The sequence below is a fragment of the Panicum virgatum genome, chromosome 9N, assembly GCF_016808335.1.
Source record: "Panicum virgatum strain AP13 chromosome 9N, P.virgatum_v5, whole genome shotgun sequence".
Lineage (NCBI taxonomy): Eukaryota > Viridiplantae > Streptophyta > Magnoliopsida > Poales > Poaceae > Panicum > Panicum virgatum.
In genome coordinates, this window is record NC_053153.1 from 32,829,755 (window position 1) to 32,846,527 (window position 16,773).

The 16,773-nt window shown below is 43.4% G+C and overlaps 1 protein-coding gene across 1 annotated transcript; it reads left to right on the forward strand.

The window, feature by feature from the left end:
• Nucleotides 1-247: 247 nt before the first annotated feature.
• LOC120688976 (cystathionine gamma-synthase 1, chloroplastic-like) lies at nucleotides 248-9,100 on the forward strand. Its single transcript, XM_039971317.1, has 3 exons — nucleotides 248-662; nucleotides 7,939-8,441; nucleotides 8,529-9,100. The coding sequence occupies exons 1-3, from the start codon at nucleotides 248-250 to the stop codon at nucleotides 8,973-8,975; spliced, it is 1,365 nt and encodes a 454-aa protein (XP_039827251.1). The 3' UTR covers nucleotides 8,976-9,100.
• The last annotated feature ends 7,673 nt before the right edge of the window (nucleotides 9,101-16,773 follow it).

A 16,773-nucleotide genomic window follows, 5' to 3' on the forward strand; every position in this document is an offset into this window, starting at 1 on the left:
CGCACAATAACCTCACGCAGAAATGTCCTGTACGCGCACACTAGCCGCGTATGATTAACGCGCGTCGATTTGTGCGTATATAAGTGTTCAGGGGAGAGAGGAGGGCCAAACCACACGAACCTGAAGCTTTAGTTAGTCATTGCGGCCACAGGCAAGCAGCAGTCAACTCCTCCTCCCTCACAACTGAGCTGATCAATCACTTGGATTAATCTGCCTTCCATTTCTGCCTTGATCCTTCTCCAAGCTCATGGCTCCGTCCACCTCCCTTGGCAAGATCTCGCTCCCGAGGCAGCAGCGCCGCCTCCTCCAGCCTCTCAGCTCTCCAAAGCACAAGCGCGTTGCCGCCACACCCCCGGCTGTGTTGCTCCAAGAGTTGTTCGGGGATGCTCAGGCAGCTCAGCCTCCCAAGACGAGACGCGCCTCCGACGAGACTCTAGCCGTTCACGCTGGGGAGAAGCTCGGGAGGGGCGCGGACGGGGCCACCACGGACTCGATCGCGACGCCAATTGTGAGCGGCACAACGCACTGGTTCAAGAGCTCCGAGGACCTCATCGCCTTCAAGGAAGGCCGGCGCCATAGCCACGAGTACGGCCGGTACAGCAACCCGACGGTGAAGGTCCTGGAGGACAAGATCAGCGCGCTGGAGAGAGCCGAGGCTGTAGGTAAACGGGTAGGCTACGCTAGTATCACTACCGCATAAACCCAAGATACTTGCGAGTAGAAGATCATAGATCGTTACCACTAGACGCGCAGCGCAGCGGAAGAAGTCGCGCGTCGATGTAGAGGAAGTAGTCGATCACGTCCCACGAACCGAGCTCCTCGTACTTGATCCCAGCAGCCGATCAGCGCAGCAGTCGCAGCAGCGCCTCCACGGAGTCCACACGTACGGGGATGAAACGCCGGACGTCGGTGTGCTAGCACCGCACGCACGGCAAGGGACGGCGGCCGAGAGAGAGGGAGGGGCGGCGGCTAGGGAGGTGGCGCGGCTCAGGTCATCGCCCCCCTAGCCCCTCCCTCATATATATAGGGCGTACTAATGGGCTTCTATCTCATAGGCCCATTAGTAACCCTAATCCCTCTTGGATCAATATCCACTTGGGCCTTTAAACCGTATTGTGATGATGGGCTCTTGGGCATATCACCAACAATCTCCCACTTGCACTAGAGACAATCATACATGCAAGCTTTCCAACATTCCAAACCCCTTAAGTGTGTGACCCGTTAGGTTCATGTGTAGGTGGTCGTGATCGGAAATCATTTCCGAATCACAAGTCAATAGCGGCACCTAGCAGGGCATAGTGACTCACAAATACACATAAAGATCATATCGGCCGAACCATAGATATACTCATACACCGATCCCTTTGCCACACGATACCAGTCAAGCTCAAAGCGAGATGCGTGCCACCTTTGTGATAGCTCGACCATTCTCTCGATCTAATAGTAGATTCTATTCATAACTAACCTTTAGTCATCATGATTAACTCTTTAATCACTTTGGCATGGCCATGCACTTTCAAATCCAACTATCTCGAGGGGCCCAGAGATATCTCTCCCGTTATCTAGGAGGGGCAAATTCCATCTTGATCCGCTCACATCTCATTCCATGTTTCATGACATACCTGTAAGCTGCTTTTGTAACTACCCAGTCACGGAGTAGCGTTTAGCAGCCCCAAGATGCACCACTACACACAGTGAGAAACAATGGCGATCTCAGGTCTAAGGATTCAGTAGGTATAACACTCAAGAACAACTGATGGCACATACAAAATAACAATCCCAACATTGTCTTGGAGTGGGTCAATACAACACCATGTTCACCAACATGTGTCCACATCATTAATCCGATATCTCCATATCCATGATCCGTGAAACATGATCATCAATTAATGCATGTGCTAGTCTCAACGTCGTTGTTGTCCCACACAACGACATAAACTAGGGATAATTTAGAATCATATCATTTTCAACAAAGAGTTTCACGAACAAGTCACATACTTGATAATCAATGTAAAATAATCATCCATGGAACAAATAACAATTATTTATCATTACATAAACATACTCATGACACAAAATCTCCCACGCACACTAGAATCACTGATGTAAGTATCTAATACCCATAGATCTCATGTGCGCCTCATGCTTTGATTGTGGGAGAGGCTTCGTCAACGGATCAGCAACGTTTGAATCCGTGTGCACCTTGCAAACCTTCACATCACCTCTCTCAACAAAGTTACGGATGAGGTGATACTTTCGCAGTATATGTCTGGACTTCTTAGTTATTCTAGGCTCCTTTGCTAGTGCAACGGCACCACTATTATCACAATAGAGGTCCACTGGACTGGACGCACTAGGAACAACACCCAAGTCAGAAACAAACTTTCTGATCCAAACAGCTTCTTTTGCAGCTTCGGAAGCTGCAATATACTCGGCCTCTGTCGTCGAATCAGCCACCGTATCTTGCTTGGAACTCTTCCAGCTCACTGCCCCACCATTGAGGCAGAAAACAAAACCGGATTGCGATTTGGAGTCATCTTTGTCTGTTTGAAAACTAGCATCGGTGTAACCCTTTACAAGGAGCTCATCTTCGCCTCCAAATATTAGGAACATATCCTTAGTTCTTCTCAAGTACTTAAGGATACTCTTTACAATTGTCCAGTGAGGTTCACCGAAATCTGACTGATACCTGCTCGTAACACTTAGAGCAAAGGAAACATCTGGGCGCGTGCAAAGCATAGCATACATGATCGACCCTATGGCTGAAGCATAAGGAATCGTACTCATCCTCTTTTGCTCATCAGGTGTCGTAGCACACTGACTCTTGCTTAGAGTAATGCCATGTGACATTGGCAAGAAACCTTTCTTGGAATCTTGCATATTGAACCGATTCAGTATCTTGTCAATGTACGTGTCTTGGCTCAATCCAATTAGCCTTTTTGATCTATCTCTATAGATCCTAATACCCAGAATATAAGCCGCCTCTCCTAAATCCTTCATCGAAAAACTCTTTTTCAATGAGGTTTTAACGGCTTCAAGCATTGGAATATCATTTCCGATCAGTAATATGTCATCCACATATAGGACCAGAAACACAAGTGCGCTCCCACTAGCCTTTTTGTAAACACAAGGCTCATCTTCATTCTTGATGAAGCCAAACCCTTTGACTACCTCATCAAAACGAATATTCCAACTCCGAGATGCTTGCTTCAATCCATAGATGGACCTCTGAAGCTTACATATTTTCCCAGCATTTTTAGGATTGACAAAACCTTCAGGCTGTGTCATATACACATCCTCACTTAGATGTCCATTAAGGAAAGCGGTTTTGACATCCATTTGCCATATCTCATAGTCATAATATGCGGCAATTGCTAGGAGAATCCGAACAGACTTTAGCATTGCGACGGGCGAAAAGGTTTCCTCATAGTCAACACCTTGAATTTGTCGGAAACCTTTCGCCACCAATCGTGCCTTATAGATGTGAACATTTCCATCCATGTCTAATTTTTTCTTAAAAATTCACTTACAATCGACAGGTCTTACACTGTCAATCTGATCGACCAAGTTCCAAACTTGATTATCATGCATGGATTTTAACTCGGATTCCATGGCTTCAAGCCATTTGTCGGAGTCGGGTCCCATCATTGCTTCTTTGTAGGTCAAGGGCTCATCATTTTCCATCAATAATACATGGCGCTCCTCCGTAATAAGGAGGTTGAGCTTGTCAGTAACGCGACGTGCCCTTATAGACCTTCGTGGGGCTGGTGCCTCAACTACGGGTTGTGCAACATCTTGCACATCCCGTGGATCTTCAGTGGGTGCTGAAACAATTTCGGGTGTTTCCTGAATTTCTTCAAGTTGCACCTTGCTCCCACTAAATCCTTTTGAGAGAAACTCCTTTTCTAAGAAAACACCATTGCGAGCGACAAACACTTTGCCTTCCGCCTTATTGTAAAAATAATATCCTTTGGTTTCCCTAGGATACCCCACAAAGAAACATTTGTCTGACTTTGGAGTGAGCTTATCTGACATCAAACGTTTGACATAAGCCTCACATCCCCAAACTTTGAGAAAAGATAATCCGGGACGCTTCCCAGTCCATATCTCATATGGTGTCTTCTCAACAGACTTACTTGGAACCCTATTCAGTGTGAACGCAGCAGTTTCAAGAGCATAACTCCAAAATGACAATGGAAGATCAGCTTGGCTCATCATGGACCTAACCATGTCCAACAAGGTTCGGTTCCTCCGTTCGGATACCCCATTCCATTGAGGCGTTCCGGGCGGAGTTAGCTGCGGAATAATTCCACATTGTTTCAAATGATCACCAAATTCAAGGCTCAAATATTCTCCTCCACGATCAGATCGCAGAAATTTAATTGTCTTGCCTAATTGATTTTGTACTTCATTCTGAAATTCTTTGAACTTTTCAAACGATTCAGACTTGTGCCTCATTAAGTAGATATAGCCATATCTACTAAAGTCATCAGTGAAAGTAATGAAGTACTGAAAACCACCTCTGGCTATTGAGCTCATTGGTCCACATACATCGGTATGTACAAGTCCCAACAAGTCACTCGCCCTCTCACTCTGACCAGTGAAAGGCGCTTTGGTCATCTTTCCAAGCAAACAAGACTCACATGTGTCAAATGATTCAAAATCAAATGAGATTAACAATCCATCTTTATGGAGTTGTTCAATGCGCTTCTCATTTATATGACCTAAGCGACAATGCCAAATAAAAGTGGGATTCAAATCATTTGGTCTAAGCCTCTTAGTATTAATGTTACAGACAGATTTATCCTCAAGATCAAGAACATATAATCCATTCACCAATGGACAATGAGCATAAAAAATACCATTACAAAAGATAGAACAATGTTTGTTCTCAATTACAATCTTAAAATCATCCAACTTCTTCCAAACACGAAGAAGAAATAATGTTCTTGCTCAAAGCAGGAATGCAATACCAATTATTTAATTCCAAAACTAATCCGGAGGGTAGAGACAAGTGGTAGGTGCCGACCGCCAACACCGCAACCTTTGCGCCATTGCCGACCCGAACGTCCAACTCGCCTCTTGCAAATCTTCTAGTCTCACTTAGACCCTGCAATGATTTGCAAGTGTGAATCATCGATCTAGTATCAAATACCCATGATTCACTAGAAGATAATGCAATATTTATTTCTATAACATTTATACCTGAAGTGGAAGTCTCACTTCCCTTCTTCTTCTTCTTTTCTTCCAAGTACTTCTTGCAGTTCCTAGACCAATGTCCCTTTTCATGACAGTGGAAGCATTCATCTTCAGAAGTAGGGCCAGATTTGGCCTTAGGTGCTGGCTTTAGCTTAGAGCCCGAAGACTCACCACCGGAACTCTTTTCCTTGCCTTTACCTTTGGGATTAGGAGGCGTCCAACGCTTCCTCTTTTTGTTCCCCTTCTGAATCATCATCACATGATTCGGATTCTTCTTAATGCTCTCCTCTGCTGTTTTTAGCATCCCATGCAACTCACTCAATGTTTTATCCAAGCCATTCATCTGAAAGTTCATGATAAAAGGCTCATAGCTCGCCGGGAGCGACTGGAGAATAACATCAGTAGCCAAGTCTTGGTGAAGTTCAGAACCAAGTCTATCCAAAGTCTCAATGTAACCAATCATTTTGATCACATGAGGACTGACTGGGCTACCTTCTGCCAGCTTGCACGCAAACAAGGACTTTGAGATATTGAACCTCTCAGTCCTGGCTTGGTTCTGAAACATCCCACGCAGCCCCTCGATCATGGTATGAGCATCTGCATGCTCATACTGCTTCTGCAGATCAGGGGACATGGTGGCGAGCATCAGACAGCTGACATCAAGTGAGTCATTGCAGTGCTTCTCATAAGCTCTGTGATCAGCAGCAGTTGCATTGTCAGGGAGATCATCAGGATATGGCTGCTCAAGAACATACTCCTTTTTCTCTTGTCTGAGAACAATTCTCAGATTGCGGTACCAATCAATAAAGTTTGTTCCATTCAACTTTTCTTTCTCAAGAACAGAACGCAAATTAAAAGCGGAATAGTTACTGGCAGACATGATCTACAACATTAAAGTAAAGCAAGATTTCAGCACTAAGTTTATGTAAAAACTTTCATTAACTGATTTAACAAAAGACAACCTACTATATCAAAGTCATCTTCCCTCTAATGATATATAGTAGTTCAAGATCCATAATCACTAAAATTCTAGTGAGCTTTAGCATCACGGCTAGAAAAGTAGTGATACAGGTAAGTAACAAATTACTAATCACATCTCTATGCGACTCTTGTTTGTTGGGTGGCATCCAATGCCCCGGCCCCAACCCTATGCCTTAAAGCCCAAAACTGTTTTGATAGCTTTGCTGAGTAAACCAATACTATGCTTGTGAATGTCCGACATCCACCCTATACAAAAGTGATAGCTGAGGGTACTCTACTTTGGTAAACCTACCACACAACGATCAAAATTTATAGGTGCAGCTATTGGTAAAAGGCATCAAAAACTCAAACTTTTCTGAGGGAAGCTATTCTATCATGATTAAAGCATCCACCATATGTAAAAGCATGAAAGAATAGTATGACAGGAAAATAAATATCACAGGCATATAATCATATTATATTATGAATAGTATGGCCTCTTGCATCACAATGGGCTCCATCGCCATGGCTCCAAGGTGACCTCCATTGCCATCCGTCCTGTCTTGTGGTGATCATCATCGCCATCATGATTGAAACCTCCATGAAAAGATACTAAGCTACTACATCTAATAGCTAGTGAAATAATTACATGAGGATTCAAACATCACAAGTCGACACGCAGGTCGTTATACAATAATGGTGCAACCTCAACCCGGTTTGTGTTAACTTGCGACACGCAGGCCGCACAAATCATCACATACATCATCACATGACATTGAGGCCATACCATTCACATCACACCCTGCAAAAACAAGTTAGGCGTACGACGTGTTCTACCAAAGTAGCGCTTGGGAAGCCGCTACAGCGAGAAAGCAACGGCGGTCCCTATGAAAATCTCATCAGAGTGATCGCATCACCTCAAATCCGAGCCATTCATAATGCCTCAATTTTCACTAGGTCAATCACCTTGACCGTGCAAACTTTGCACTTGAGAAGACTGCATCTACACATGACCTTGATCTATTGGTTCAATCTGCTGACTATGCACACAGTTAGTCCCGATGGTGATTCCAGCCGGTAGGGACATGTCGTATGCATAACAGAGAAAGAACACAAACTAATCTTTTGTCACATGCCGCGCAATCAACTCGCTCCAGTTTTAACCCCTTATGACCAATTGATCTAATCAAACCGTGCAAAAGTAATAGATCCAATCTACTACAACAACATATCACCTATATGCAAAAGATCCAGACCAAAAACTACGCAAGATGGCTCTGGTACCACTGTAGGTAAACGGGTAGGCTACGCTAGCATCACTACTGCATAAACCCAAGATACTTGCGAGTAGAAGATCATAGATCGTTACCACTAGACGCGCAGCGCAGCGGAAGAAGTCGCGCGTCGATGTAGAGGAAGTAGTCGATCACGTCCCACGAACCGAGCTCCTCGTACTTGATCCCAGCAGCCGATCAGCGCAGCAGTCGCAGCAGCGCCTCCACGGAGTCCACACGTACGGGGATGAAACGCCGGACGTCGGTGTGCTAGCACCGCACGCACGGCAAGGGCGGCGGCCGAGAGAGAGGGAGGGGCGGCGGCTAGGGAGGTGGCGCGGCTCAGGTCATCGCCCCCCTAGCCCCTCCCTCATATATATATAGGGCGTACTAATGGGCTTCTATCTCATAGGCCCATTAGTAACCCTAATCCCTCTTGGATCAATATCCACTTGGGCCTTTAAACCGTATTGTGATGATGGGCTCTTGGGCATATCACCAACAGAGGCGACCCTAGTCACGTCGTCAGGCATGAACGCCATCGTGGCAACTCTGCTCGCGCTCGTGCCGCCGGGCGGCCACATCGTGACGACCACTGACTGCTACAGCGAGGCGCGCGCCTTCATCGGCGATAGGCTCTCCAAGATGGGCATCAGGTCCACATTCATCGACCTCGACGACATGGAGTCGCTACAGGCCGTCCTTGACCAGAATGATGTGACTCTCGTCTACGCCGACTCCCCCACAAACCCACTGCTCAAGTGCGTGGACATCAGGCTGGTTGCGGAGTTGTGCCACCGGAAGGGTGCCCTTGTGTGCATCGACAGCACGCTCGCGTCGCCCATCAACCAGAAGCCGCTCACCCTCGGTGCCGACATCGTCGTGCACTCCGCTACAAAGTACATGGCCGGCCACCACGATGTCATTGCCGGATGCGTTAGCGGCTCGGAGGCACTCATCTCCAAAATACGGGCATGGCAGCACGACCTTGGCGGCGCTATCAGTCCGGTACGTCTGCATCTCAACATTATGAGCACTGATTTCCTTTGATATTCCTCCAAATTGTTATACTGATTGTGCTCCTAAATTATGCAGAATGCGGCTTACATGATCATACGCGGGCTTAAGACGATGGCCCTTCGTGTTGAGGCACATAACCTTACGGCACTGCAGATGGCACGCCTCCTGGAGTGCCACCCGAAGATTGAACGGGTGCACTACCCGGGGCTAGAGAGTAACCCATGGCACCAAGTCGCCAAGAGTCAGATGACCGGGTATGGCGGCGTTGTCAGCTTCGAGGTCAAATCAGACCTCTGCGGCACCATGAGGTTCGTCGATGCACTGGAAATCCCCTTGATCGCAACATCGCTTGGCGGTTGCGAGAGCCTGGTGCAGCAGCCGGCAGTCATGTCATTCTGGGGAAAGAGTGATGAGGAGAAGGCCAGGAACGGGATCAAGGACAACCTGGTGAGGTTCAGTTTCGGGATCGAGAAGTTTGAGGATTTGAGGGACGACGTTCTCCAAGCATTGGAGAAGATTTAGGATTAACTCATGAAAAATATTTTTGTAGGATTTGTAGATTTTAGTTGGGTGGCTAGCTAGAACTTCTTTGTACATGTATTGAGAGTCTGCTAACTTCAAAGTTCATTCTTAGGATATTCATTTATTCAAAATAACTATTGGCTCAGAGATTACAGTTTTTTTGTCTTACTTCATCCGTCCTTAAATGTAAGGCATTTTACTTTATCCTAAGTCAAAATAGTCTAAGTTTGACCAAATTTATAGAAAAAATATTAGCATCTAACACTTCAAATAAGTAAATTATGAAAATTCGTTTCATGATGGATTTAATTATTCTCATTTGACATTCAAAATATTATTACTCTTTTCTATAAACATGCTCAAACTTAAAATGGTTGACTTAGGGAGGCAAACCAAAGTGTCTTAACATTTCAAGACGGAGGGAGTATATCACTTAAGCAGTTAACAATAAAACCTACATGATTCATTAGGATATATTTTATTCAAAAGGCCCATTTGCTCACCGATAAATGTTCAATCATTGCCATTATGAACTTTATGTGAGAACACTACTTTTTGTGCCCATCAAAAATTTTATGTAGATTTTGGTGGCGCTATCATTGTAAACTTTCAAGCCATAATGACGTAGCCCTTTGTCTTGTAGATAGTAGACCAGGCTGAGCCTTTATTTGAAAACTAAAAGGACTCAGCTAAGGAAAATTGCATAAATTTTTTATGATCCAGCGATGAGTTGATGATTTCATTTCATTTCCTACTTGTAGATTGAGAGAGGAATCTCTGCTTTTCCTCGGTGCAATGTTTGGTGCAATTTTTTAGTGAAAGAAGAGATTTGCTTTGTTTGAGAAGAAAGTTCATAATAATATGGGCAATGTGATGGTTTCATTCAAACATTTCAGTTTTTGTCAGTATTTAAGTTGTAACTATGATGACATTGCGGATGACACTGAAAACTGATAGATTGAGTTCTCACTAACTAGATCTTACTCACTAGTTGTGTGTCTGCACAGCAGTTCTGGTTCAGCGTGCCACTGCCCCTGAACCTATCCCGTCTGACGCCGGGCTGTAAATCTAGTTTATTTGCTGATTGGTGGAAGAAATCTTGGAAGAGAATTCAGAAACAAGTACCAAAGCAATTCAAATCGCTAGTAATTCTTGGAGCCTAGATTCTTTGGAAACATATGGAGCTGCACTGAATTTTTTGGGAACTTTCAGGCCTTCAAGGATGAATCCCACTTATGGCAAATTTCTGGAGCCAATGGGCTTACTGCCCTGGACCTAGAAAGAGTTGTAGTGCCTGATTAGAGGTGGTCTAGTTGTGGTCACGTCCCTGGTGTTTTTTTTTTGCATGTAATAGTTATCCTAAAACACCTATTTCTCTCATTATAGTCCAAGGTGAGGTGATGGTTTTGTACTTAGATTTTCTTTCTATCTTAATACAAAGATACATAGCTCTCTTGCGTGTTCGAGAAAAAAAGAATCTTGTTTGAAACACTTATCTTATTTTTTTAAAAAAAGATATCAAACCCTTTAGGAGGTACTCGCATGATCTTTCAAGTAACTAGTTGGATGCCTCTCAACTAGAGGCTCTACCAGCCAAACTATTGCTTGGTTTTCTATCAAAATCATTCTATGGTATTTTATTTTGGTGAATGCAAGTGTATGTCAATGTTTTTACCGCCATCCTATCTAGAGATACCCTAAGATAAGAGATTTTTTTGTGAGAGATCGCCGGATAAAAACGAATCATTCAAATAGATTTGGAAAAAACAATTAGCTGATACCCTAAGAAAAAACAATGTTTTTACCGCCAGGCTACCTAGAGATACCCCGAACCTTAAATCCAAATCCTAAATTTGGAAAAAGGATAACAAATTTGATCTTAAGAAAGTGCAAAATCCAAAGTATAACAAATTTATTGTTTTCTTTTCAAAAGTAAGAAAGAAATCAAGTTTAATTTGGTTGCACAAACCTTATTCCTGAACCGATATGGCGAAAATGAGAAAGAAGTTAATGAGGTAATATATGGCCCAACAGAAAAGAAACCCTATAAGATCCACTCGGCTTTGCTGTTCTGCTGGCTTTCCAGGCTAAATCCAACTTCGGCTGGATTTCGTGCGTGGACCGTCATGGGGCAGTTTTTCAATTCGTAGTGTGTGGTAAACAAATAACCCAACTGCAGACCATCAATTTAAAATAACAACGAAGCCTGCTTACCCTAGCCAATCCAGAATAGGGTCTGATTTAATTTGATAAGTCCTTTGCGTTCCTATCTTCAGCCCGCCGTTGTCCCTGTTTAGTCATTGAGGAGGGTGCCATCTTGTGTTTCTATATAGTCGCCACTCCACTCACGTTACAATATTTCTACTGCCACCTCACTTGATTGATCGTTAATACTATCTTAATTTGGAAAGTGGCTATACTTGCCTCTTGGCGCATAAGAAACTCACGCTGAAATGACCTGTACGACTGTGTGCACACGGTCACCGTGTACACGCCTACGCGTGTGTAAAAACTAAGTTTTCATTTATGCGTATTTACACGCGCAGAAAAGCTAGCGCATCGATTTGTGTGTGTATACATGAGTACGGGACACGCAGCACAGCACACCAAGGAGCAGGCTCTCATCAGTCGAATCGGCCATCTTCCTAGAGCTGCAAGCAAGTAACCGCTAGGGTGATAAATTAATTACAAAACTTGCTGATGAATCTAATTATAAAAAAGATTTATTCTTAGCTCGTAACTGTGTAATCAGCTAAGGCAGCCACTGATAATTCAAACTATAACTTAATTATACTACTCAAAGATCGGATCTAACTGAGACAGTCTGAGATACTAAAATCAAGTCAAATGAATCAGCCAATAAGATTAACTATAACAAGATACAAAATTTGATCAATCTGATGTGAAACAGGGATCACTAAACCTATTGGCTATTATTTTTCTACAAGAAAAGGGTTAGACAACAGCCGATAGATCTGTGACTGCCGTGAGATAAATTGTGAAATCTAATAAAAATCCAAAAAGATCATATCTAACCGAGACAGTCTTCGAGCAGTAAAAAAATAACTTTTCTTTTGGAAAAGGGAAGCTTTATTGATCTTAGATAATTACATCAAGATGATACAATCATACTAAGATCCAATCCGGCCTCTGCATAACTAAGATGTACACAGCCTGTAGAGTAAAAGGAACAAAAGAGCGACATGACGAAAAATTATGCCGTAGCAAACTACAACATACAACTTTATCTTCAGCTCCATGCCTCCTTCATTACCATAATAACACCTGGACTTTGAATAAGGCTCTCAAGACAACGCCACCAACATGGAAACGGTACGCGCACGCATCGCCATTGCAGTGACCCAATCAATTAAGGCCAGATCATAGGTTTTGACCCTAGAGAGCAATTCTTCGGAATCCAAACAATGCCTTCAGCAAGGCCATTGCCAGGTACAACCAATTAAGGTCACACCTTGGAATATCTTCCTAGCACCAAAGAATCAGTACCCAACAAGTACCACATAAACAAAGTCACCTGGTGCTGCTCCCCCTTCTTGCCAAGCCAATGCTACCAAACAAACCAGACTTAACCCACTTCAAACAGCCACGAACTCCAAGTCTAGCAAACCATCTGTAGCCTCGTCTGCCGCGAATACCATGCTACAAAGTGGCCAATATAGCTACGTGCATAGTCCACCAAAACGAAGTGCAGATGGAAACCATCTTTGAAGTAAGAGAATCCGCAGATTGAAGCCAAGATGACACGAACCTCTGGAACTGTGTGAAAGACACAGGCGAAAATAGAATGAAGATGTCGTCGCCAGAAGTAGTTGCAAAATCCGGAGCTAGGCTCTCCATCGTCAAAGCCGGAGGCCCTCATGATGAAGAACCGCGAGAGGGATCGCCGCTAGGGTTTAGACTCGTCGCCGCCGTGAGGGAGCAGTGATGATCCTGCCCAGATCTGGCGCGAGGAGGTCATCGCGCCGCCCAGGACGCTGCCGTCGCCTGTGGCCTGCTCGTCGTCGTACTGCCTCCACGCCGCGCACACAGATGCCGCCGTGAAAGGCCCGCAGCTGGGCTGACCCGCCGCGCAGCCTCCTCACCATGCGTGGGGCGGCCGCCGCTAACGTCCGCCCCGCCGACAAGCCGCGCCGCCGTCTGCGCACGCAAGCGCCATCAGTCGCCCGCATGCCAGCACCGCCAGCCCGGAGCCGCCTCCAGCCAGTCGTCCGCATGCAGTTGCCACCCCTAGCCGCAAATCCACCCATGTGGGGGACGGACCCGGCCAAGGGGATGGCAGATCTGGCCACCGAGTCACCAGAGGAGCACCGCCGGCATCGGGCAGAGGTGCCGCCGCCCGCACGGCACGCACCGGCCGCCGGCCCGAGTCACCCCGCCGCCGCCCTCCTTGCGGGCGCCGGACTTCCGGCCCCCGCTTAGGCGACGGCAAGGAGTAGAGGGGGTAGGGCGGGGGGCCGGCAGCGACAGCGCAAAGGATTCAGCACTAGAGTATTCGAACCGTGCTACGTGATTGATGCCGGATTGTGCCCAACCTGCTGAACCTAACAAATAAAGCTGACCTTTATTAAATTAAGAGCATCTCCAACGGTTTGGCAATTGGACTTGGCATCCTAAATTTTTGCCAAAATCTGTGAATTGTGCTCTCCAATAAGTTGGCATTTGGCTTGGTAAAAATTTACCAACTTGGCAAAAATCGGAGCCTAGCGCGCATATATGCGATCGCAGCCACCGGGCACTCCCCTCAAAACGCCACTATTTGTGAGACCCACGTAATTCAAACTTATTATATGCCACTCCAATTGGGTTTTGCCAAGTGATATTTGCCAAACCATTGGAGATGTGCTTTAATTTAACTTGCCAAAAAAAAATGAAGACTGGGCAAAACCCAACTTTTGCCAAGTGATATTTAGCAAACCGTTGGACATGAAGCAACGGCAGGCTTGTTCAAATTAAAAGAGATTGGATAACTGGGTAGATAACATGTATCTTAAAGCTTAGCAAATCTGATCAAAAGATGCTTATGAGCAATCTGCTTGGCCTGTGAGCGGCCCGCCTTAGCATGGCCTGCTAGGCCTGACAGGGAAAGGGTGTCTATTCACGAAGGGACAGGCTCCTTCGTGAATGGCCCGTTTGTGATGTTTATAACTGCATAGTGACATCACAATGATGTCATTAATCTAATTACTAATTATGGAAATTGATCACTAAGCCTATTTTCCTTCGTAACACTCCCCCTTGATCAATTTGCTCTTCTTGTGGTCTTGTAATAAATTTGATCTTCTTGTGGTCTTGTAATCAATCGAAAAGCTCCTTGAAAAACCCTGTGGGAAAAATCAGGAAATTTATGTATGTATATGTTATGGAAAAACTCCTTAAACCCTTTTGGGAAAATAGGAGAAAATTTTGATATGACATATATGTGTTGGTATCCATTAAAAACTCCTTTAAAACCCAGTGGAAAAAATATAAGGAGAAAATGATATGGAATATCATTGATTGCAAACTTATATGAGAAAAATCTCGAAAGAAAAACTCATAGTAAGTTTGAATGATTATGATCTGTTGATCATGTTTGAACTTATTCTCCCCCAAATCCCATTGGGAAAATATGAGAAGAAATTATATCTTGAATATCTTCTTAAAAACTCTGATGAGAAAATAGAAGATATGATATGTAATATGTCTCGAATATCTCTTTAAAAACCCCGGTGGGGAAAATTTGAGATATGACATAAAATATTGCCTCATTAAAAACCTACTTATGAGAAAAACCTTGATAGGAAAACTCATTTAGGAAAAGAGTACAATTATATAATATGTTGATTATGGTTGGTTGTATAAGTAATGATTCAGAGAGAATCTCTCCCTGAGCCTTGCAAATCTCATGATTTAGTTTGCAAGGTTTCTATTTCCCCATAAAATAGTTTAGGAGCAATGTATTTAGTGATATTGCCCTTTATATAGCTTGCTTTCTATTGCATAAATGTAAGCAAATTATCTTCATAGATAATTGTTGGTTTCATGATTGAACCAATGCCACATGACTGTTGTATGTGGTTGATCATTCTGTGAAGCCATATGATTTCACGTGAAGTTTCATATAATGTAATTATTTCAGAATGATTAGTGGATATAGCTACAAGAGTCAGCTTTGACGACTTCCAAGATGTAGTTGTTCCACCGTGTAAAATTATAAAACCTGTTTAAGGTCTGGCATTGTGGGGATCGGACATATAGTGTAACCAATTATGGTCTTGTCTTGGTTAAATCCAAGATAAATTGTGCCTTTGGAAATATCTGAAGATATTCTTAATTCAGGTCCAATGGTATTTTGTTGGAGCTATACTATGTCTAGCAAGTAAATTTATAAGCTCTATTACCAGTATAGATAATGTTCAATGATTCGATAGAATCAAGGGTTGGGATGTTCGCCCATTAATGCGGTACGTGAGCTAGGTTCAGAACGTCGTGAGACAGTTCGGTCCATATCCGGTGTGGGCAATTTAATCATTCAGAGAAGCCATATATTGATGATTGATGTAATGCATTAGAATGATAGACCAAAGTGTTTCGTTAGAATCTGTTTTGATGATTCATATGAAACTTTAGTACTTTGATATCAGTTTATATTCTGGCATAATAGGGATTAGTTGACCAGTATATCGATATCCCACTTTTGTCATGTTCTGATTTGATAGTAACAAATCAATATATATTGTGCCTTCTAGATATCTGTGGATATCTTATTTAACTCCTACCAATATGGCATTGTTGGAGTTGCGCTAATTTGAGCTAGCAAGGTATCTACAAAAGCAATATCAGGCCTGTTACAATTTGTATGATACAATAGCGCTTTTGGCACTCAGTTTCTATCCCAGGGTCTAAATGGATATTGATCCATTTTTAGGGATGGAATGAACACAAGTGCTGATGGATAGTATTGTCCAATATTAATTGAATATTGGCAAACCGGTATATGTGCTTAAGTTGAAAACTTAAATATCTGTTGGTCTTGCCAACTTTCATCTCGAATTCTATCAATGAATTTGTGTTATTTGTGTGTTGAGATGATGCAAATTCCATTTGGAATTTATTTATGAACACACATATGTATTTAGAGTAATTCTTTTATGGGAGATACTCATCTAGTCAGTTGTACCACAATCAACTTGACTATCTCAAGTCATAGAGTGACTTGTATGTAATCATATGTTGCGATTTTTCATTTTGGATTAGAATACAAAATCCTCTAGGGATATATAAATCCAAATGTATCAAATTCAATTGATCTACCAATATTTGATTATGGAAATATAAATCTCACTTATACCTTGAGTGGTATGTTGTTCGGTCTCTGCGTGAAACCATGTGCTACAAGCTCTCGCTGTTTCACCACCTTGCTTTCTTGGAGAAAAAACATTATGAGAAGTAGATAATACTTCCTTATGTGAAAATGAGAGCACTTCTTCTTAATTGCCACCTTTTGATTTGACCTAATTTGAGAGTTTGTTAACACTCTGCCTAGGACTTTTTGGTCTGGATCCAGTTAAAGGTGTATAGTAATTTTCAATTGGAGTATATGTCGACAAATTTGTAGTCTTTAATTTGATTGAATGATCAGAATCAATATATATGTTGTGAGAAATTAAACCTTTTAAATTCTATGTCATTTCCAACGACCATAGAATTAGGGCGTTCCACGACCCAGTGCTAAAATTATGTGCACATATACTGGGCTTTTGAATGCAGAGCATTCATAGGCTTTGGATTCGAATAA